A 22,524-nucleotide genomic window follows, 5' to 3' on the forward strand; every position below is an offset into this window, starting at 1 on the left:
CTTGCTTACAATTCTAATTTTATTATTTTTTAATAAATAAATTTATTCACTATTAACTCTTACTGTCTAATGTTGGCTTCTTCAACTAGGAATTGCACAACCTCCTATAATTCACGCACTTCGTGTTATAAATATATGAAAAGTTCAAAAAGTTAAAATATTCATATACTTTATGTAAATATATTTAAATAATAAATAGAAAGGTAAAATCAAAACAATAATACATATTATGTTCTTTTCGATTAATATGATATTTAATTAAAAAAAATCCAAATAAAAAACACATTGACATCAATTCAGTTTTAATAAAAATTAACTCTATAAAAGCACATTGCTAACGCCCTTTTGTAAATACTAATCCTCTCCTAAGTCCTAACACACCCTATCTTGGATACCAATGTAATTTGATATTTTATAGGTTGAGGGGTATAAAGGGTGTGTTTTGGACAAGGGCATTGGTGAAATTTGTTGAGAAATGATGGATTACCCTTTCTTTTTCAATGAAGCTTTTGGATGTGTCAAGATTTTATGCTTAGATAAGGACTGTGAGAGTAAAGATCCCTAAACGAAATAAGGAGACAAAAGTGTTCAATCAACCAAAGGCGCATCTAATTAAAGCAAAACAACTAGGATAAGCAACCAATTTTTCCTTTAATAATTCTACCCCAGTACCCTTTTCCCCCTCCCCTTTATATCTCTATCTATCCTTTACAATACAATGTGTTTTATCCTTAAAAAAAAAATAAAAAAGATATTCAAGTTTTTCATTGTAATATTTGGCAAAAACAATTTTTAATTTATACATATTTTTATAGCACATGAGTCATGAAGAAATTTGAGTTGTTTGCATGAGACTAGAAATTGAGATCACACTGTTCAAAAGTAAAAAATTAACTGCATGTATGGTATCTATAAATTTGCTAAAACTGTCTACTTTTTATGGATAATGATTCAGCTGCTTTTTATCATGTAAAGTACCCAATTTCCTTTATTCATACACTGCTTAATTAACCAGACGCACCGACAATCTCAAGTCTCAACAGTAGTGGCTTCAGAATTGGAATAAATTAACAAAACATCGGGTTTGTTATTAGTTAATTAGGCAAATAAGGGTGGGATATGTTTTATTGCCTTAAATAGGAGTGTGTTGGTATATATGTGCATCAATTCCTATTTTTCTCATTTTAATGAATAAAAAAACTTTGAAAATATATCTATCAATTATGATCATACAATGTTTTAATTTTTGAATAATGCTACATATCCGAGTATTTTTATTAATTAAGTCTAACTAAATTGATTTAATATCAACAAAAATTAATTGTGAGTAACATTATTTTAAATTTTATTATTTAATTTAATTAGATTTAATTCATAAAAAAATTTAGATGTATAGTATTATTCTTAATTTTTTCATTTCTAGTAGTAAAATTACATAAATAGAAATAATTCAATTTTTCTTAATTAATTGATAATATATAATAACGGTAATGTTAGAAAAATAAAAAATAAAAATTTATTTTATTTAACTAATTTTTTTTATTATTAAATATTTTCGATATAATAATAAAGTGAGCGAAATATAGAAGCCAACTACTTGGTTTCACATAAACTCAAATGTTTGCAGGAGGCACATCAAGATGCATAAATACATTACATGCACTTTGATGTTCGAAACTACAATCTTTTTGAAATTGATGTCCTTATCAAGATCACGGGAATTATGCAATTTTTTTTAAAGTAAATACCCAATTCGGTCCTGATAATTTTTTTTAAAAGATTACGAAATTTTTAAATAAAAAAATATTTTTTTTATTATTGATATTTAATTTTGTGAGATTGGTTAGTTTTTTATTTTGTTAATAATTTTTCTTCAAAATATACTTACGTGATACATTAATCACTAATATATCTTCTATTTAATTTTTATAAATAAAAATAATTTAAAAATTACTAATATTTTTTAATTATACACAGTAAATTTATCTAATGTATTTGAAAAAGGTAATAGAAAAAAAAATAAAAACTAAATAATTTTGATAATTATCCTTAAAAAACAATGAGATTTCCAACAAAAAAGAATTTGTTAATTTTAATTAATTTTTAATGGATAAATCATCAGTTTAACATGCCATATAGGCTTATTCTATTAATACCGATAGAAAATATTGACATAGAAGTTAATCAGTCTTATAAAAGTAGATATGAGTCAAAAAGAATATTTTTTTTGTTGTGGATCTCGTTGTTTTCCGAGGGACCATTTATAATTTTTTTAATATTTTTTTATCAATTTTTATTTTGAAAATAATAGAAATATATATTTATATATTATCTATTTTTATTAACTTAAATTAAAAAAAAGTGATTATATGACATTATATTTAAACTTTTATGACTACAAAAAAATTTATATTTAATTCTTATTGACCTCTAAAATTTTCTAGCATAAATTATATAGAAAAAAGTCTATGCAAATATCAGATACTCCAACAAGAGAATTATTATTATTTTGATTGAATTATTATTTTACTTAAATCAGCCTTAGCTTCTAGAGACTTTGAAGGGTTTGTTAATCAATGACACGTAAAAGTAAGAAGTTAATTAAGAAATCATTTCTACTCCTTGAAGTTATTATATATATATAAGAATGAATATAAATAAATTAACAGCAAAAATCCAAAAGCAATATTTCTAGACGTTGACGCTAGATATGAAGATCAAGATCAAATTAAATGAGAAGCCTAATAATTTTATATGGAAGATTCACATGCGAACAGAGACACTATCTAAGGTAATATCACCGTGGGTTCTCTCTACATATATATTATTATTATAAAAAACTATATAAACCTTTCCAAAGAATTTTGTCCACACCTTTATAAATTAAGTAGTAGCTTAATTAAGTAGTAGCTTAATTATACTCTTAAACTCATAATTGAAATGTATGTATATATAGCTTACCCTATTTCATAATTTTGCGCACACGATCATATGAAACGTCATGTTACCCTTAAATACATTTGTTTCATTGATATGAGATATTATTAGGGAGACAAAATTGTCCCACAATGACAGAAAATGAAGCATATAATAATACCACTATTCCTCCTAAGAGTATTAATGTTATGTTGTATATATATATATATGATATATCACTTTGTAATAATGACACCAAATAGTGAACCCTACCTACACCGTTGGCCATTGCTTTGCAACATTCATGGAATTTTAGTTGCAATGCAAATTTAAATCACTAACTTTAATTTATTCGATCTAATTTTCTAGAGACATTGCTTTCACAATGGTCCCCGAGTTTGCAATATTCTCTACATGAGTACTTTTATATATACACCATTATTGGACATGAACGGCAGAAATATTATTAAGGTTGAAGCTAAATTAAATAAATATCCAAAATATATTATTATTACTTCTTTTAATTATATATATGAGGCTACATTATAATAATAATTCATACACACATGTGTGGTTGTAGTCTTGTAGATGATGAATATTCCACCTAGTAGATTTTCTTTTGCGCCTACATACACACATTTAATTTCTATCATACATTATACCGAATCATATTCTTCATTTTTTTTTTAAAAAAATTATTAATGTCTACAAGGTTCCATCACATCTTCTCTGATCTATCTTTCTTATAATCTGACAGGTTTGTGTTCATTGGGGGATATTGCATTGTGACAGATTGACGTTACACGGATACCGTAGATAACAAGAAAAGAATCACATACATATGTTAAGAAATCAATTAATTCTTTTTCAAAACTAAACATGTATTAAGAATTTGAGTTTAATAACTTTTATTCACTAACAAATAAAATTTATACAAATAATTAATCGTATAAAAATTTTTATGTTATTAATATATTAAAATTAAACACTAAAGTTTTTGTCAAATATATTAAGTGCGTTTGATCATGATTTAAATTCTTTACTAGCGAATATAGTTTTATTTTATATCCTATATATGAAATAATGCACATAGATAGAGTAAAAAAGAAGGAACTACTTAGATAAAAATGTCAAAAACGTCTTTTTTTTAAAGATATTGTTTAAAAATTAAAATTAAACATATATAATCAATTAAATTATATTATTTTTATTAAAATTAGACTGGACAAATCACTTTATCAAAAAAATTAATAAATTAAATTTTAAAACGGTATAAATTAATATTTTTTTATAAAAAATTACTATAATATCTTTATTATAAAACACAACTAAAATATCCCTATTATATATATATATATATATATATATATATATATATATATATTAATTTTGAAAATTTTAAATTCTAACCCTATAACGAATTAACGATAGAGAAGAAAAGGGTTAGAATTTAGAATTCTCAAAATTAATATATATAATAAGAGTATTTTAGTCATTTTATATAATAGGGATAATGTAGTCATTTTTTAAAAATAATATTAATTTAGACAGATTCAAAATTTGATTCACTATTTTTCGGTCAAATTAATTTGTCTGACTTAATTTTCATAAAAATAACATAATTTAAGTGATTATATGTGTTAAATTTTAATGATTAAAAAATATCTTTAAAAAAGACGTTTTTTATATGTTTATGGGAGCATCCCAAAAGAGAATAGAAGAAAAGAGTGAAAGAAAAGAAAAAAAAAATAAGAAAAGAAGAGAGGGAATAAGGGACAGAGAACGTGGAGTCCCGTTTTTCTGGGTTTGAATTTTGGAGTGATGAGAGAAAGAAATTGAAGGCACACTCTCTCACTCTCATAGCTTCTCTTCTTGCATTGTACTTTGATCATATTTGGATATATGATTATGACATGACATCTCAATGCACTCTCTCTCCCCCTCTCCCGGCCCCTTCAATTTCCACTATTCTCATCAATTTAATATTATTCATTGCATGCCCATTTCATCTTAACTTTTAATTTTATTAAATAAAATGAAATATAGACTTTACTTTTGAAAATTTGCATGGGGAAATAATCATTAGGGTGAGTCTAAACATAGTATTGATTAGAAGAAGATGAGTAGTGAGTTATGAGTATTGTATGTGTAGTGCAACTTTCTATCTATGTTCTCAAAAGCTTCATGGCCCCCAATGCAACTATATATATTCTCTTTATTCCTTTTTCCTTTTTCCTTTTTCATCTTATTAATAAAGTTATTAGTTATTAATTGAGTACAACAAACACTACTCACCTAATTAATTATTGATAAAATGTACGTCTCCTTCGTTAGTTCTACTAGCTAGTTGCCTTCTCATTTGGTTTGTTTGATGCACTACTCTTTACTAATTAAGAACAACTAATAATTAAGTGAAGATGATAATGCTAGCTTACTAGCTAGTAGAATTAACTAACGTTCGTTGCATGAAGATTCTTACCATGTTGACCATTTCAAACTCTTTGCACATCACATCAAATCATCAACCTAAAATGTTGGAAACATATTCTTTTGGGCGTCAATTTAATTAATAAAAGAAGTTAATTTTGATGTATTTATAGTATATTTTAGACATTTATTCGATTAGATTTATGGGTTTAGATAATTTTTTAAATAGCAAGATTAAAAAGTAACTACTTCTGCTAATATAACAATATACAATTAGTTATCTATGTAAATTTTTTTTTATTGCATGAAAATTAAATTACTATAAAATATCATAATAGAGAAATTTGAAGCAAATCTAGCTAACTAACTAGGCAATATATATCAAGGCATAGTAATGGAATTGAGAAAGGAAATTAAAAAGAAGGAAGAAATGTATTTGGCAAGAGTAAGAGGGATTCGGAAATTGATTAGTAATAATTGTAACTAGTCCAAAATGTAGTAGTTGAAGCATAAGGGAAATGAAATTGATTAATCAAGTATGATGATGATGATGAGTAGTAGAATTAGAAAGATGATCATTTTCTTGGTCAATTTCAGAGCCAGGTTCATTATCATCTTGATCAAGAGAATCAATGCCATAAGCCTTGTGACCATTCCCAAAGGCCTTGATATGATCCTTGAGAGACCTCTTATGCTTGAAATCAGAGCCACAAGAACAATACCAAAGCTTCCCACAGTTCTTCTCATGAGTCCTCCAATCACCTCTCACAGCAAAGGCCTTGCAACACTTCCTGCACATGAAAGGCTTGATTCCATGCTTCCTCTTGTAGTGTGTTTGGAGGGTTCTGAAATCTTTGAGAGGCTTGGCTCTTGGATGATCAATGTTGTTCTTACACCCTGGTGCACAGCAGTAGCATGGAAGCCTAAGCATTGCTGTTGGTTGTGTTCCCCTCAGTGATTCTGGCCCCTTCCTATATTGTGATCCATGCCCCCACATATGCATCTGCTCCATCCATTTTTTCATGTTAATTAATGTGAAAACTCGCATACAGTTGTCTAAATATGTCAAATCATGCGACGATTTGAGTCACTAGTTGTTGCTAGCTAGTATCTAGCTAAGAGCTAAGAGCTAAGACTACTCATCACTCACTCACGTGAAGCAAAATATAAAAGTGTAACAGTGAAACAGCACTTAGCTTCAAATTCGGTGTTTTTATTTTAACTTTGCCGGCAGAGTAGGGATGAGTGATTTTGAGTCAGAAAAAGAAGATGGAGATAGAGGCGCGTCGTTTTCAACATGTTTGAATACCCATCTTGGGATTAAAACATAGAATAAAAAGTTTTCAGTGTAGGGCATCCTTATAAAGAAACACTACTACTTCTTAGCTTCACTCCCAGCCCCAACATTATTCTACATACATACATACACCTAATTAACTTTATCAAAACTCGTTAACTTTATATGAAATTAACTGCACGTGAGTTTCCACCTTATTAAAATCAAATCAAATTATTTTCTTTGTTTGATTTCATAATTAAGCCCTAGAGGAGAAAAAACCCTAAATTACATAAAAAAGGATTAAATTAAAAGCAAGAAATAAAGAGTTTGAAGGAAGGTACCTGCATGTTGTTGTATCTGTTGAAGGTCTTGAAACAAAGGGGGCAAGAGAACTGTGTTGGACCAATCAGAATCTGAGCCGGTGTTGGGATCCAATATTGACCTCGATTCATCGAATTTGAATTTGAATCAGAACCTCTTCCTCCTCCTCCTCCTCCTTCTTCTTGTTCTTGTGACACTGACGCTGCTGAAACTTCTTCTTCGCATGTCATATTCTTACTTCTTGTTTCTGGAAGCCCTAAGTGCAAAGCCACCGTCACACTCTCATCGCCGTCATCTCCTCTCTTGTGCTTCTCCTTCACTTCCATGGCACCAAACGAAGATTCCAGATCTTGAGGCCTACTACTAGTACTCCTGCTAGGGCTTAGCTTATTCAGGAGAGGAAGAGCTTCAATTCTTGGTGGAGACTCGTGATGATTGGAACCAAAAACATAGGTGCTGCTTGGAGAATTAAGGTCGAACCAATAACCATTGTTGTTCAAGTAGTAAGGATTATTTGTCATGATGCAGAAGAAGAAGAAAGTGATGAAAGGAGGTAGTGTGTGCAAAAAGACACAGTGCTTTTTTAGATTTATCAAGAAATAAAAGTAGATGGAGGAGGAGGAAACAGTGTTTCAAGGGAGACAAGAGAAATCAGTTGCCAACTGTGAAGTGTGACTTAACATTGCCGATCATAAATACTACTTATATATGTTAAAGCCAACCCGGTGGAAAAAAGTTTCTACAACAGACAAACGTATCTGACTGAAGTTGATGGTTGAGAATCGTTAAATAACAGTTTAGTCAAATATTAGTTATCAACTTTAGGTAAAGTTAAGAGCGCTGAGTTTTTGCTTTATTAAAAGATTAATACATTATAAGAAATGAATATTGTTGTGGGTCTAGCTAGCAGTGCCCATAAATAGTTAGATAAGAGACAAATTAAAGCGAGGGAGTCATCGAAGTTGAAGTCTTCTCTCTTCAAGACTGCCTGTTCTCTCTCATTCCCATTCACACGAGAAGCAGAAACTTCCTTGCTTTGTAGGTTGTAGCCTCATCAGGGTGAAAATCTAAGCTTAAAAACATTAAAAACATAAGTTTTTATATAACTGCGTGTCTTATAATATATACATGTATGTCTTTCCTTTTTCATTCACTCCTACACATTTTACCACCATTCCCTTTATTTTATAATAATTAAACCTTTTTTTACTTAAATCAAATAGTACATTTATTTAAAATGAATGGAATGACTTCTATATTGTATTTATCATTGAATCATGCACGCTGTAATAAGTAACTAAAAGAAATGTTTCAATCAATTAATTATTTGTTACTATTAAAAAGAAAGGTATATAATAACTCATTAACCAAAAATTTTTAAAATGTAATTTTTTTGTTTATCCAAATGGTATCCCCAACCCGACAAGTTAAGGACTAATCTTTCGCGGATCTGAACTCCATTTAAGGATCTGCATGCATAAAGCAGGATTCGAACTGCTTAAGCAGACGAGTGAGCTAACTACTCGATCAACCCAAATTAATTTTTAAAATATAATTTAAATTTAGGACAAATTAATTTTTAACTTGTTAGGATAAAGATATCATGAGAAAAAATAAAAGTATAGCTCGGATTAGGATTCATTAATAAATTAATAGTAGTAATGGAGAAGGTAATTAAGTTGACTAATTATTGTTCCGAGGAAGTAACACATAGAATGTGATGTTTGGTAGCCACCATTTGGTGGGGGAAAGGAATGGAATGAAACAAATAAATAGTTAGGGTTTAAAGCAGCAAAAGCATTGGTTTGCACGCTCTGTTCAGTGACTCAGTTTCCGTGTCTCCGCTGCAATGACCAAATTCAAGTAAGCCTTGTTAATTAATTCTTCACTTTCACCACAACTACTGTTGGATCTACCTTCTCTTTCTCTTCTCTTCAATCCTTCTCTCTTTCTCTTTGGTCAACTTCATGGTTACTACTTACTACTATTAGTAAAAAAAATCATAAATATCATTCATAAATATGTTGTTACTCTTAACACGAACAAATCAAACATAGTTGTTAGAAATAAGAGACTAAAATGAAAAAAGAATTTGTATTTATTCAAGTTGTGTAGAATGATACAATATAAAAGGGTATTTATAGATATTAAGAGAATCGTAATAATAAAAATGTAATCTCCTTTAATAACCTTGAATGCTATTAATAAATTCTACAGCAATAGTATATTCAGATATACTAAATAATACTAATTGATCATAATTGATCATAATTATATTCTAACATCCCCTCAAACTCAAGTGACAACTTGAATTTGAAACTTATTTAAAATAATGAAATAAAAGGGAAAAAAATTGCATAAACTGATAAAACGGGTGCAGACGGAACTGCCGCTTGTCTAAGGAAGTGCATTATTATTAAATTAATTTTAAATTTTTAAAAAATTCAGTTGTGAAGAGTATATTTAAATAAAAATAAAAATATACTTTATTCAAAATTTGAAATACTTTTGAGTTGTTTATCTATGATATGATGAGGAATAGTTTATATTTCTTTGCATAAAGTAAAGACATTTTTTGAAGAAAAATAAAAGGTATGTACAGTGGAATTGGAACCCCATTTTTATAATGGGATAAATACAAAGTGGTGTAGCTAAAGTTGACAGAAGGATCGACTAAAAATCGTTATTCTCTCTCTCTTTCTCTCTCTCTGTGAATTATACAGGAATCACAGTGAATCTAAGTTTGGATCTTTGCCAGCAAAAGGTTCACACAAAAAGAAGGAAGTGGAAATTATTATTATCATGACCAATTGACCATATAACAAAGTTTGTTACCTAAAAAACTTTAAAAGGCTGATGAATATATATGGGTTTCAGTGGCGAATTGAATGAAATTATTAACGTGTGAATAATGCATGGTACGGTTTGATTTTGATTTGAAGGATTGGAATCCGATCCGTTATAAATATCCTTTCGTGGAAAAAAATGTGACTAGAAATCACTCACTCCATTTTTTTCCTCAAAGGAATCTTTTTAGTTTTCAACTTTACCAATTAAGAATGCATGGTTATTAACTTTTTTCTTTTTATTTTTATTATTATTATTATTATTATTACTATCAACTGTGTATCTCTGCTTTTGCGTGTTCACTTTAGTTTATAGTATTGTCGCTGTATTTTCATACTCTACTACCGTACGTACCAGGTGGCTCTACCACAATCTAATGATCAAATACTATTTATAGAAGATTCAATTCAACAATGCAAAGTGTGGTCTTTTCTTTATCAGAAATCATCAATGTATATTTTGATCCTGTTGATGTGTTCATGCTCCAAATGGGACTAGTGAAGGATATACTATTGTAGTAATTGATTACCTTCTCTGAACACTGTACCATATAATTTGATGACCACCTACACTGTACCCTAACATATCTATCTATCTTAGGTCCTAATAACTACTATACTGCACCCTAAAACATGGCATATACTCCCAAATAATAGTCCACATATATCAAATGTGTCTCAAAAATTTGTATTTGGTTTTCAAAAATTTTAAATTTTCTAAAAGTAATTTTTTTATATTATTTGTAGCTTGCGAAAGATAATATATATTTTTTTGTTTATCGCAAATTATGAAAAATAATATACATTTTTTTCCGCGATGTATGTCTGTTTTTTTTTTTTTCACAAATTACAAAAAAACAAATGAGTTTATATCCATATATATATATATATATATATATATATATATATATATATATATCAAAGATAGGAAATTCGAACTCGCAACCTCTTAATTGAGTATGAGGAGACTATGCCATTTGAGCTATAATTCATTGGCATCCATATATATTACTTTAATCGCCTAGTTTTCTTTGTTTGTTACTAAAATAATAATACCACTTCATAATATACTCTCAAATAGTAAAATGTAAATTCTATATAAAGTGAATGCAAATTATATTAATTTTTGTTTGTATTCGGTTTAGTAGAAACTAAAAGTTAATTATTGGTCACCAAAGAGTTTTATTTTATTTAGTAATATATCTCATACTATATCTTAATATATTGATACGTCAAAGAGAAAAAGCAGAAGGAGTAGTGTTTTGGTAATGTTAAAGAGACAAAAAAAAAAACTCAAATTTATTTTATTTAATATTTATTAATTTTAATCATAATTAATAAATATTAAATAAAATAAATTTTAACTATTTTTAGCTAATTTTTTTGTTACTAAATATTTATTATTGTTATTTTATAAATGCGATGATGGTAAGGGATAACATTAATTTGTGAGTGACTTGGTAGTGAGTTGGAGTGTGAAGGGTGTGTGAGTGTTGATGAAGTTCAAATGACAGGAATTGGCAATCATGTAGACGTGACAGAGAGGGCTAGGCAACATGAATGATGATGGGTCAATGTGTTGAGAGAGAAGTCTATGGTGTTGTGGTGAATGGTGCAGAAGAAATTACTGCAAGGCCTTGAGGAGTATTTTGCTTTTCTGAATAATGCATGGTGGACAAGGACAGTGACAAGGGGAGCTGAAAGACCTTGTCATAATCATTGCTCATGTTTACATACACTTGCAATTATTGTTATTGTTTTTTACCCTCAACTCACAATTTCTAATTTTGTTCAACGTGAGACACGTATATGTCATATTTTCATTATTGCACCACCTTATTAGACCTTAGTTATTTTATTTTATTGTTAGATCTTAAAAATACTAAACTAATGAGAATTGTTTAATTATGTTGATACAATTGATGAGAGATGCATAGTTGAGAGGAGGCTAAGAAGCACCATGTCTTTTTTGTGCAAGAACAAATGAACAATGTTACAACTTACAATGGTGGGCTACGAGCTTTCCAAGGTTATGTTTAGTTAGGAATCACCCAACTTTCTTATTTTGGTTTTTTTGTCATTACTCACTCGCAAGTTGCAAATTCTCTTTGCTTGTCTATGTTGGTGATTGCCAAGTAAATGTCGTGCACAGTTTACTAGAGTCTCAATATCTTGCTTCAATATTTGTTGAGCACAAGTAGTCTACTCACGTGACATGGTAGAAATAGTGGGCCACATGCATTAAAAATTCAAATTAATCCTTATGTATTCTCTTTCTTCCCAAAGTAGACATGTATAAGCTGGCCCATACAACTTAGGAGCTATGAATATGATGACCCTACACATTGGTGATTGGCCTACCAGATAAAGTTAGTAAGTATGCAATTTAATTGATTATATAATGTGAGAACCCAGCCATGTTTGGATGAGAACCATGTCTCAAACTTCTCAATAATTCAGGAGCTTCCCCCCAAAACTCAGAAAGCATAATGGAGGGATTTGGGGAGTGAAAGTGACAGAGATGGAGAAGTTAATATACGGAGGGAAGTAGTGTGTGTGATATTCTTTTTAGTTTTAGCATCATGGATATTGAACAGTAAAAGGATCCCCACATAAATTAATAGAGTTGTACTTTGTTATTGGTTATGGGATTGAGTTCGCTAACACAAACTGTCAGCATTTACTGTCCTGACACTTCCGCGGAGTTTGCCATCTTCCTTGTCGGATTGGGTATCTCAACTCATTCACATTCTTTTCTTTACGTTTGTCGGCAACGCTTATTATATTGTAGCCAGCCAAACACAAATCATAAACAATTTTAGTCTTATTTTTACTCCATAACTCTCAACTTATTGTTCTTAGCTTGAGAAATTAGTACCCCCTTTTTTCTTCCTCCATTGTCGTACGTCGGAGAAGTGCAGAACATTTATCTGGCTCCATAAAGTAAACAAAGTTGTACACGAAACCCTCTTCAATTTAGCCAACTACCATCTTTATTGGTTCTCTACGATGTCCTTTCACGTGTTCCAATTGGAACATGGACTGAGTGCCACGTGTAGCAACAGATTTCAACGCATAAACATAGGAAACCCAGATCAACCATTTCATCCGAGCAATACAAAACGCTTTCACTGCCTTTCTTTTTTACCAAAAAATGATACACTATGCAAGCTAAGAATTGGATATATGAAACAATTAAGAGGTGCTTGTTAAGAATTGTTCATGGGAAGAATGTTCAGTTTCTGTATCCAACTCCGAAGTGAAACCTCTTGTCTTTCTTGTCATTAAAGGCATACTCAAGGCGCAAAGGACCCAAAGGTGAATCCACACGGATGCCGAACCCACACCCGCATCCGCTTCCAGGCTTGAACCTTGCACCGGCAGGGTCACCTAATACAAAACCAGAACTCCATTCAATATGTCTCTAGTTGAAGCAAGGCAAGAATGAACATCATTGCCATATATTTAGTGGCTACCATTTAAAATTTGGTTCAAGACACATGGCAGGCTGAATTTTTCTATTAAAATTAGAAGGATGGTGGCATTCATGTTCACTCGGCAATCTCCAAAATATCATCTCGTGTAATATAAATAAATAAATAAAAGCAAACAAAAGAAATTAGGACCTACCAGGGACACTTGGGCCTGTTCCAAAATCAGTTCCGTAGTCAGAAAATAGAACACCTTCTACCGGCCCAAACTACAAACAGTGTAAGAATCAGTGAGTCAACTATTCCCCAACTATACAATTTAGGAAATCAAATGCATGCACCCACGTGCACACTGCACAGGCACAAAGCTTCCACGATCACACAACCACGTGTACACTCCAACTCTTATAGTTTATAATCCCACCAGTATTCCTTTGGAACATTATCATCTATTAACAATGCTTTTGTTTCCTATTTCGAATTTTACACTGAAACATTTAAAGGATTCCTAAAGATGGTGCATGCCATGAAAATCAGGATAAGCACAAGAAGCTTAATTCATTGGGCAAGAAAAAGCTTGATGATGTACCATTGGGAAAGAAATTTCTCCAGAGCCAATAACATATGATCTACCGGAGCCCACTGCACCTTCATCATAGCCTCTCACACTGTTTGTTCCACCAATTGCAAATGCTTCATAGGGAGGGAAATTTCCCACCACATGACCACCAGAAACACTAGCACAAAACAGTTTTAAGTCGGGAAAACAAATGAGATTTGTCATTCTGCTTTGATATAAAGAACAAAGCATTCATCCTCCTTTTGATGAGAAAGGTAGGAATCGTACCTTAAGTTAAGGCGAGCAGGACCTATCTCAATGCCCTTCCTAGCCCGTGCATTCACCCTAGTAAAGGATAGCCATTCAGGCAAAACAGGAAGCCCCTGCTCCATGTTAAGGGCAAACTGCAAAACAAGAAAAAAATCATGAATCATAGAACACAAAATTAAAAAATGAAGAACCATAGTATGCATTACAAACCATAGAAGATCCATGGTCACCCGAACCAGTGTAAACAGTCTCAACTTTAGCTAGCAATGTGTCGTCATAATTATTGCCACTACAAAGAAAATTTTGATAGAATTAGAAACCACCACAGAAAATCATCGTAGCTATACTTCAAAACATGTTGCATGCACTCCGATTACAACCTTGCGGTAAGAGGACTGCTGTATTGATCCTTGATGATAGGAACCCCTTTGTCATCACGGACTCCAGCATGCTGGTTTAACACACCATAAAAGGAAAAATTAGAGTCAAATAACACAAACAAGATAACGAATTAGAAATGACAATATTACTACTCACGTAAACAGCTAAAAAAAGGTTGTCAATGAAGCACCTGGAAAAGAAGTCCTGCCGTGCCACTCCATTTTGGTCTGATTGGTCGACTAAACTCTATACCACCTGTGATACGGCCAATGGTCAGGATAATGTTGCCATCCCGGTCACCATGAACCATTGTCCCAGGAGTTCTTGAATTCTAAACAGAAAATAAATGAATATAAGAAAACAGTCTATTTTTTCTCTATCGTCAAAATCAGTCTTTGGTATCAGACAAATGAAACTTTGGGCTACCTGAATCATTATTGTTCTGGATGTTCGTTTATCATCTCCTTGAATCCAAGGGTCTGTGTAATTTATACGAAAAATTGAGTCAATCTGACCCCTCTCTAAGGAAATGTTGAGTTTCTGGTTTCTCCCAAAAACATTCCTATGAGAATAGGCAAAGCTGCAAGAGAATAAAAATAGATTTTACTGGACATCAAAGTGTAAACCAGTCATAGTCAGACAATAACATACAATATGAAAATATACACCGAAGCAAAAACAATTTTACTCTGTTCACAAGGGGGAGAACATACATGGGCATAACAAACTGAGATAAGCTAGCAGGAAGATGTTAATATCCACTAAATTTCTATATGGCCTAATTTCTGTTGTCTGCAAAAAATAGAGGAGAGTAATCTACTTTTAGCTTCAAGTGCCATGTTTAAACATTTACAAGGGTCATAAACAATAGATAGTAGTATATGCATATATGGAGCAACCAGCACAGCTATATAATCAATAAGATAGTTTTGATTGCATGTAAGTAACTGCAGATGTTGATTGATAACATAGAAGGAGAGCATAAGATGCCAAACGACGAAATATTAACTCACAACTTAATCTCTCAGACAGAAATATCAGCTCACCTTCCAATGAGTCCATTCAGTGTACCAGTTGTAATCCTGCAGGCACATATAGTTTAATAAGCAAACAGAAAAAGTTAAGTTGATTGCCCCTGCTGTTTTAGAATAACAATTATACCCTTTTAAGTGTGTTTCACCATTATGGAGTTGTACAAAAGGATGTACTCAAGTGTGTATATATCCATAAAATAAAATACAAGGTATTGTCCTTTCACTTTCACGAAATTTTGAAGTAATGCAGTTTACAGTCAGTTATAAAATTACAAGTGAGATTAGGAAATGTCATCAAGTCTCGAGGTTGTCAAAGTAATTTATGCAACTAATAAATATAAATTTCATTAAAACAAATATTTGGAGTGGTCTCACTTACCCACTTGATATTCCACCACCAGCGGAAAATCCCCCACTAGGACGTTCGACCACATTCATCACCATATCAACCTTCCCTGTATCTGTAGCATTCCAAAAGGGGGAAAAGATTTTAGATATTACCATGCATCTAATCGGGGAAGGAACTAAAGACATTAAAAAAGATTATCTCAATTCTTTAAAAGTATATACATTTCACTATTTCCACCTTAACAGCAAGAACTGAGGTGCAGTTATAAGTTGATAATGCACAAAAAGAAATACTTGGAAAAGAATTAAGTCACTTGTAGAACCCTGCAACTCTCAACTCCTGTTTTAGCACTATTACTGAAGATTTTCAACTATGGAATAACATCCTTTTTCTATTTCTGGCCTTCTAGTATTTTTGTCACTTTTTAATTTTGAAATGGAGATGAGTGGTGTAATGCGGCGTTACTGGGGAGTATGGTGTTTGACGCCGTTGTGATGACAGGAACACACAAATCGGACCCTCCGATGTCGTGCATGCAGGTTCCCCAGTCTACCCGTGATCTCTCTCCCATCCCTTCGCCATACACTCCAAACCCACCCACACAACACAAACCCCACATACTCTCATCTCTTTTGTGTTCTTTAAATTCATCTTCCATTCGAAGTGTAGTAGCAGCAGCAAAAAAAAATTAATAATGCCTAAAAGACCCGAAATAAAAGAGGTTGATCATCCTGAACTTCACATTGTTAATTATCTCAGTCATCCTAATTATGTAAATTATTATTGTTAAATGTTTTGATTTAGTAAAAATAATAGTGACAATATTAGAGATTAATATTTTTATAATGATTAAATAATAGTTAATATTGTTAACAATGTGATCTATGGAATTATTAGAGATGTATTCCTTTATTTAGTTAATAAATGTTACTGAGATAGGCAATATATTTTTAGAGTATTTAGTAATAATTATTAGAATTATATTTTAGATATATTTAAATTTTATTAATCAGTGTTAGAAGCTAATTGTAAAATTTATGTAACATAAATTTTGAATATCTTTTAGCAATTAATGAGTTAATTATTATTATAAATATATTAGTTATGTGTAATTCAAAATTGGATAGAGTATAAACAATCAACGTACACAAAAAAAAGAAAAGAAAAACTGAATTATTAATGTAATAAGCATAGTTCAAATCATAATAAAATTATACTCATTAATATATTTATAATAACAATTAACTCATTAATTGCTCAAAAATATTAAAAATTTATTTTACAGAAATTTCACAATTAGCTTCTAACACTAATTAATAAAATTTAAATATATCTAAAATATAATTCTAATAATTATTACTAAACACACTAAAAATATATTTCCTACCTCAATAACATTTATTAACTAAATAAAGGAACACATCTCTAAGAATTCCACATATCACATTGTTAACAATATTAACTATCATTTAATCATTATAAACAACATTAATCTCTAATATTGTCACTATTATTTTCACTAAATAAAAAATTTAATAATCATAACTTACATAATTAAAATGACTGAGATACTTAACAATGTGAAGCTCACCTCTTTCATTTTGGGTCTTCTAGGCATTATTAATTTGTTTTTGACTGCTGCTGAAGATGAATTTGAAGAAAACAGAAGAGAGGAGAGTATGTGGGATTTGTGCTGTGTGGGTGGGGTTGGAGTATATGGCGAGAGGGATGAGTGAGAAAGAGAGATATAGACTGGGGGCAGCTGCATGTATGACACGTCGGTCCAATTTGTGTACCTTAATCGGACCGTCCGATTACTGAACCATCAATTCCGACCGTCCGATTTGTGTGTTCCTGTCATCACAACGACATCAAACACCATACACCCAAAAAAATTATACTACAATTTGGCAATATTTCTTACAAACTATTCAACTTATCTTAAAGCACATTTTTAACATTTAGGCATTACCTGCTGGTTGAGGAATAATGCTAACATCCTCCATTATCCCCATAGTTAGTACAGTCTCCACATCTCTTTTTCCCTGAAGCACGCTGTAAACCTGGAATACTATTAATTATTATCCAAAATGCTTATTTAAGAATGGAAATTTGAGAAAACATGTTTTGCCAAAGACTACGAAATCATAGGTAAGATCAGAATTCCCCTTCAATGGACAATCCAACAACAATTGAATAGAGCAGACAATGCTAACCATAAGCTTGATAAATGAATGCTATAATTAGCTTAATTATATTGGGAAAACATTTATTTGGCCTGTATCACAGTTTTGCACAAAATTTCCAAGCACCCAGTATTAGGTTAAGTAATTACCTGCCCCTTCTTGGTTGTAATTTGCCTCAGTATTGTTTCTGGTTTTGTCTTCCCTATAGTGGGCTCACCTCTACAGATAGGAAACCACATTACTAACAGAAATGCACTATGTTTTTTTGTGTACTGATCAATTAGAAAGAAGGTGCTTACGTCTTCCTGTCCAGAAACCGTATGGAGATATTGTTGACCTCAGCCTCTGACACTTGCAATCTCAGAATACCCCCCGAGAGAATCTCAACTGCTGAAACCTACAAAAATTATCAAGGCAGCAAACAAAAAGATGAAAAATGCCAATGGTAACACTGGTCAGAGCATAAACCTAGCAAAGTTGAAGTATATAAGTATGATAGTATGGGCAACTACGACAATGGATACATGAAATGGCTCCACATTCTGGGTTGTGACTCAACTATAAGCAGGAAGTTCTTGTTATTAAAGCCTAAAGATAAGTCTGAACAAAAGTTAAGGGTAATTTTACCATAGCAAATAGACCACGCTCCATGTACCAGCCATTGATAGAAGAAATTGCTTCATCCAAGCGCCTCAGGTTGATAACTTTCCCTGTACAACATTAATATGTAAATTTGAATACATTGAAAAATCATGTACAACAAGAAATGCAAAACAAACAATAACAAGTTACCATATCCATCTCGAAAGGAATCCTCTAAGAACTTAGCCGGAAGAACATTAGCTCCCTCACACACCAATCCTTTGAACTCTTGATTTGGTTCTACCTTATTCCACAAGAAAGCCATTACCAACAGAGTAATTTAACATAGGAAAATTTCAAAGCATCCATCAGAACAGAATGCAGATAAAAACTAATTCTCACATTGCAAGAACAAAGAAGAGTATCGCCGAATGCCTGATACCTGAAACACCAACCGGATACCATCGCGCGTGTCAACGGCAACGGGCATGCAGGAACAGAAGTAGCCACTGTTGATGATGCGATGCACATCTTCTTGTACCTCACGCACCGTAAGAGCCGAGTTCGCTCGACATGCTTTGAGTGCTTGCAGCGCCTCCGCCTCAAGGTCCTTCCCCTGGAGCTCCTCGCCGTCCTTGTTCCGAACCAGCACCTCGCTGATCAGAACCCTCTCTTCGCTCTGTCGAACCGAAGCAGGAGAAGAAGACGAAGATATCCCCTTGAGCTGACTTTCCTGCGGCTGAGTCGAATCGGCAAGTGACAGCGAAGCGGAGCAGAGAATCGGAGAGGACGGTCTCCTTTGGCCGGTGAGGGAGAGCGTGGCGCAGCATAGGAGTACGGAACGAGTCAACTCGTTAGAGTGAGTGTTGAAGGAGCGAACGAGTTGAGCGATGTGAGAACGCGCGGTTTCCAAGGGGCATCTCTTTAGGGGTTTGGGAGGAGGTGGGATTCTAATCGAGGAAGAAATGACGCGAACGTCGTCGTTTCGAGGCATTCTCATACAGATTCCGTTGAGACTCAGCTACAGCCAAGAGCCGCAGCTCACTCTTCTTCCTTCTTCTTCACTTCACCACTCACGATGAACGGAAATCGTTATTTTTTTGTTAGGATACGAGTTATTGGGCCGAGTATGGATTCCGGCCCATTTAACCCAAACTAATCGCTTCTATAAATTGTTCCATTTCATGGCCCGAAAAAAGGGACTCAAGTTTATTTAGTTGTTACTTCATTATTGATGCATAAATTAACATATAAATACTGGTTATTATATGAGCATTGAAGGTAGCAAGTAGCAACAATTAATTGGAATTGACATTAAAATTAATTGATTAACTGAAGTTTAACTGTTAAGTCTTTTTTTTTTGGGTCAAACTTTTTTAAGTCTAAAAAATGTTTATGCATCTAAATGAAAGAGTGAGACTGGGCTCATAAGTTGGTCCCGTCTTCGCCTTCGTTTCTCTGACTCGGTTTGGTTTGCACTTTGCAGCACTGTGCCACTGAGCGTGGTCACAGGTCACAGCAAGGTAAGTTCAACATAGTAAGATCTGTTTTAACTCATGTCCCATGTTTTCTAATGCTCTTCAAACTAATGCTTACTAACTTTGTCTTGGGATTTTCGATTTGCACTAGGAATGAATCTCTTCTTATATCTTGTTGACCTTGCATGTCCCAAACACCAAGCTACTTATGATTTCTACGCTTAATGTCTCTGTGTTTTTTTTTTTTTTTCTTTTCTTTTCGTTTTGATGTGTTGATTGTCTTGATTGTATGTTTTTTTTTTTCCCTTGAGATTCTGCGATGCGTATGAAGAAATGATAAGTTTTTTTCAGGTTTATGTTGGTCACTGTCATGCTTAGTCAGCTGGTGATAAACACTGTTCTGATTGATAATCACAATCCATTTCAGATTTCAGCTTCTGTTCTTGCCTTGTACTGTAGAAAATTGGAAATAAGGATCCCAAGCTTGAGAATTAGGGTTTGGTGATTGTGTTCCAGGAATGAATAGTTCTGGTTTGGGAGGTAGTTTTTTAGGTGGTCCTGCTGGGGGTATCTTGGACCTCGAATTGCCATTTCATAGACACCAACAACAATCCCAGATGGGTCATCCGTCGGTGACGGGACAGCATCACTTGAATATGAGGACTGATCTGGAAAATGATCACCCAATTGGCCTCATGGAACTCAAAGGGTCGAATGCGGGGGTGAATTTTGGTAAAGGAAAGGGAATTGCTTCTTCTAATCCTGCCAATAGTAATGATTTGAGCGATGATGACGATGCAGAAGATGGGAATTGCGAGAATTTTGATGGTGGGAAGAGCAAAAAGGGGTCTCCTTGGCAGCGAATGAAGTGGACAGACAATGTGGTTCAGCTTCTTATAGCTGTGGTGAGCTGTGTGGGGGACGATGGAACCATTAATGGCACGGATGGTCATAAAAGGAAATCCGGTGTCTTGCAAAAGAAGGGCAAGTGGAAAACCGTCTCCAAGATAATGATAAGCAAGGGTTGTCATGTGTCGCCGCAGCAGTGCGAGGACAAGTTTAACGACTTAAATAAGAGGTACAAGAGGTTAAATGATATACTTGGAAGGGGAACTTGTTGCCAAGTGGTTGAGAATCCTACACTGATGGATTCGATGCCAAACCTCTCAGCTAAGGCAAAGGATGATGTTAGAAAGATACTGAGCTCAAAACACCTGTTTTATAAGGAGATGTGTGCTTACCATAACGGGCAGAGGATACCAAACTTCCATGATCTTGACTTACAAGGTTATTCTTTGGATCATGGCAGGGACTCCAGAGATAACAATGGCTCTGAGGATGAAGCTGAGGATAACAATGAAAGTGATGATGATGATTTGGATAATGCACATGGGGATGGAGAGAGGGCGGATGAGTTCTGTGATAGAAGAAAATCGAGCGAGGAGGATTTCCATTTTTGGCCACAATCTATTGAGATGGACAAATTTGAAGTTGAAATGGCAAGGGTTTTTCAAGACCCAACAAAGTCAGTGAGGGAACGAAGAGAGTGGATCAAGATAAAGATGTTGCAGCTTCAAGAGCAAAGAGTGAGCTACCAAGTGCAAGCACTTGAACTCGAAAAACAACGATTTAAGTGGTTGAGATACTGCAGCAAGAAGGATAGAGAGCTGGAGAGGCTGAGGTTGGAGAACGAGAGGATGAAATTGGAAAATGAGCGCAGGGTCTTGAAACTGAAGCAGAAAGAGCAGGAAACAGATTTAAGTAGGCCTGAGATGTCCTTAGACCCTGCTTCTCTCGGAATTAATAGACCGCAAGGGAGGGAACATTTCAACTTTAGCTGAAAGCATTGTCTCCCCGGTGTTGGTCATCGTTGCCAAAACAATGTATGACATGAAACTCTGTTGTTAATAATATGTTTCATAGCTTGTTATTACGGTTAGATAACATGTCAAATTTTATGAATAGAGTTTGACATGGTAAATAAGTGATATAGTGATAGTCATTGTTCTTGAGATTTCGACTCTGTTGAGAATTGCGCTAGCTCAGCAGACGTTTCCCTTTTGAATGAGGCACTCATTTAAGAACAAACAAATAATATTGTCAATTTATTTTTCTCATATTACCTTTTGCAGTGCCAAGCCAAGAAGACATTAGAATTGAGGGGATTGAGAATAAACGCTTTCCCAGTATTCCACAACCATGTAATGACTGTGACTCAGAAATGGATGAATGTTGCCTTAAGACACTTGAGATTTGTTTTGACTTTGTATATTGTCAATACATTTAACATTTTCATGACTTAGTTTTTAGGTTCTGTGACTGTATATTTTGTACAGTAAAAGGTTTGGTGTCAACTGTAAACAGTAAAAGAATCAGTTACCAATTTTATTTGTATTAGCTTTGCTTTTGTCAAGAAAAATTTCATGAAAGCCTGTATCCACTTTCTCATTTCTGTGATTAAACCA

At 32.9% G+C, this 22,524-nt stretch overlaps 3 protein-coding genes across 6 annotated transcripts; 1 reads left to right on the forward strand and 2 right to left on the reverse strand.

Annotated features, from left to right (window-relative positions):
- Nucleotides 1-5,778: 5,778 nt before the first annotated feature.
- LOC112773110 (zinc finger protein WIP2) lies at nucleotides 5,779-7,949 on the reverse strand. The gene is made up of 2 exons (XM_025818149.3): nucleotides 6,964-7,949; nucleotides 5,779-6,346 (listed from the first exon to the last, which is right to left on the reverse strand). The coding sequence occupies exons 1-2, from the start codon at nucleotides 7,462-7,464 to the stop codon at nucleotides 5,876-5,878; spliced, it is 972 nt and encodes a 323-aa protein (XP_025673934.1). The 5' UTR covers nucleotides 7,465-7,949; the 3' UTR covers nucleotides 5,779-5,875.
- Nucleotides 7,950-12,764: 4,815 nt separating this feature from the next.
- On the reverse strand, nucleotides 12,765-19,765 carry LOC112772899 (outer envelope protein 80, chloroplastic). Of its 2 annotated transcripts, none has more exons than XM_025817911.3 (16): nucleotides 19,024-19,765; nucleotides 18,792-18,885; nucleotides 18,627-18,709; nucleotides 18,299-18,396; nucleotides 18,149-18,218; nucleotides 17,786-17,876; nucleotides 15,844-15,925; nucleotides 15,477-15,512; nucleotides 14,857-15,010; nucleotides 14,621-14,761; nucleotides 14,430-14,500; nucleotides 14,260-14,338; nucleotides 14,068-14,183; nucleotides 13,810-13,957; nucleotides 13,420-13,489; nucleotides 12,765-13,179 (listed from the first exon to the last, which is right to left on the reverse strand). In XM_025817911.3, the coding sequence occupies exons 1-16, from the start codon at nucleotides 19,579-19,581 to the stop codon at nucleotides 13,025-13,027; spliced, it is 2,046 nt and encodes a 681-aa protein (XP_025673696.1). In that variant the 5' UTR covers nucleotides 19,582-19,765; the 3' UTR covers nucleotides 12,765-13,024. The 2 variants fall into 2 exon arrangements, with proteins under 2 accessions (XP_025673696.1, XP_072081958.1); XM_072225857.1 differs by having other exon boundaries at nucleotides 18,984-19,724.
- Nucleotides 19,766-19,786: 21 nt separating this feature from the next.
- Nucleotides 19,787-22,488, forward strand: LOC112772901 (uncharacterized). 3 transcript variants are annotated; one of them, XM_025817914.3, is made up of 3 exons: nucleotides 19,787-20,104; nucleotides 20,487-21,942; nucleotides 22,192-22,488. In XM_025817914.3, exon 2 carries the CDS (start codon nucleotides 20,578-20,580, stop codon nucleotides 21,898-21,900), a length of 1,323 nt encoding a protein of 440 aa, XP_025673699.1. In that variant the 5' UTR covers nucleotides 19,787-20,104; nucleotides 20,487-20,577; the 3' UTR covers nucleotides 21,901-21,942; nucleotides 22,192-22,488. The 3 variants fall into 3 exon arrangements, with proteins under 3 accessions (XP_025673699.1, XP_025673698.1, XP_072081959.1); XM_072225858.1 differs by having other exon boundaries at nucleotides 19,967-20,104; nucleotides 20,411-21,942; XM_025817913.3 differs by having other exon boundaries at nucleotides 19,962-20,104; nucleotides 20,411-22,488.
- Nucleotides 22,489-22,524: the final 36 nt, after the last annotated feature.

Source organism: Arachis hypogaea, chromosome 18 (assembly GCF_003086295.3).
Source record: "Arachis hypogaea cultivar Tifrunner chromosome 18, arahy.Tifrunner.gnm2.J5K5, whole genome shotgun sequence".
Taxonomy (NCBI): Eukaryota; Viridiplantae; Streptophyta; class Magnoliopsida; order Fabales; family Fabaceae; genus Arachis; species Arachis hypogaea.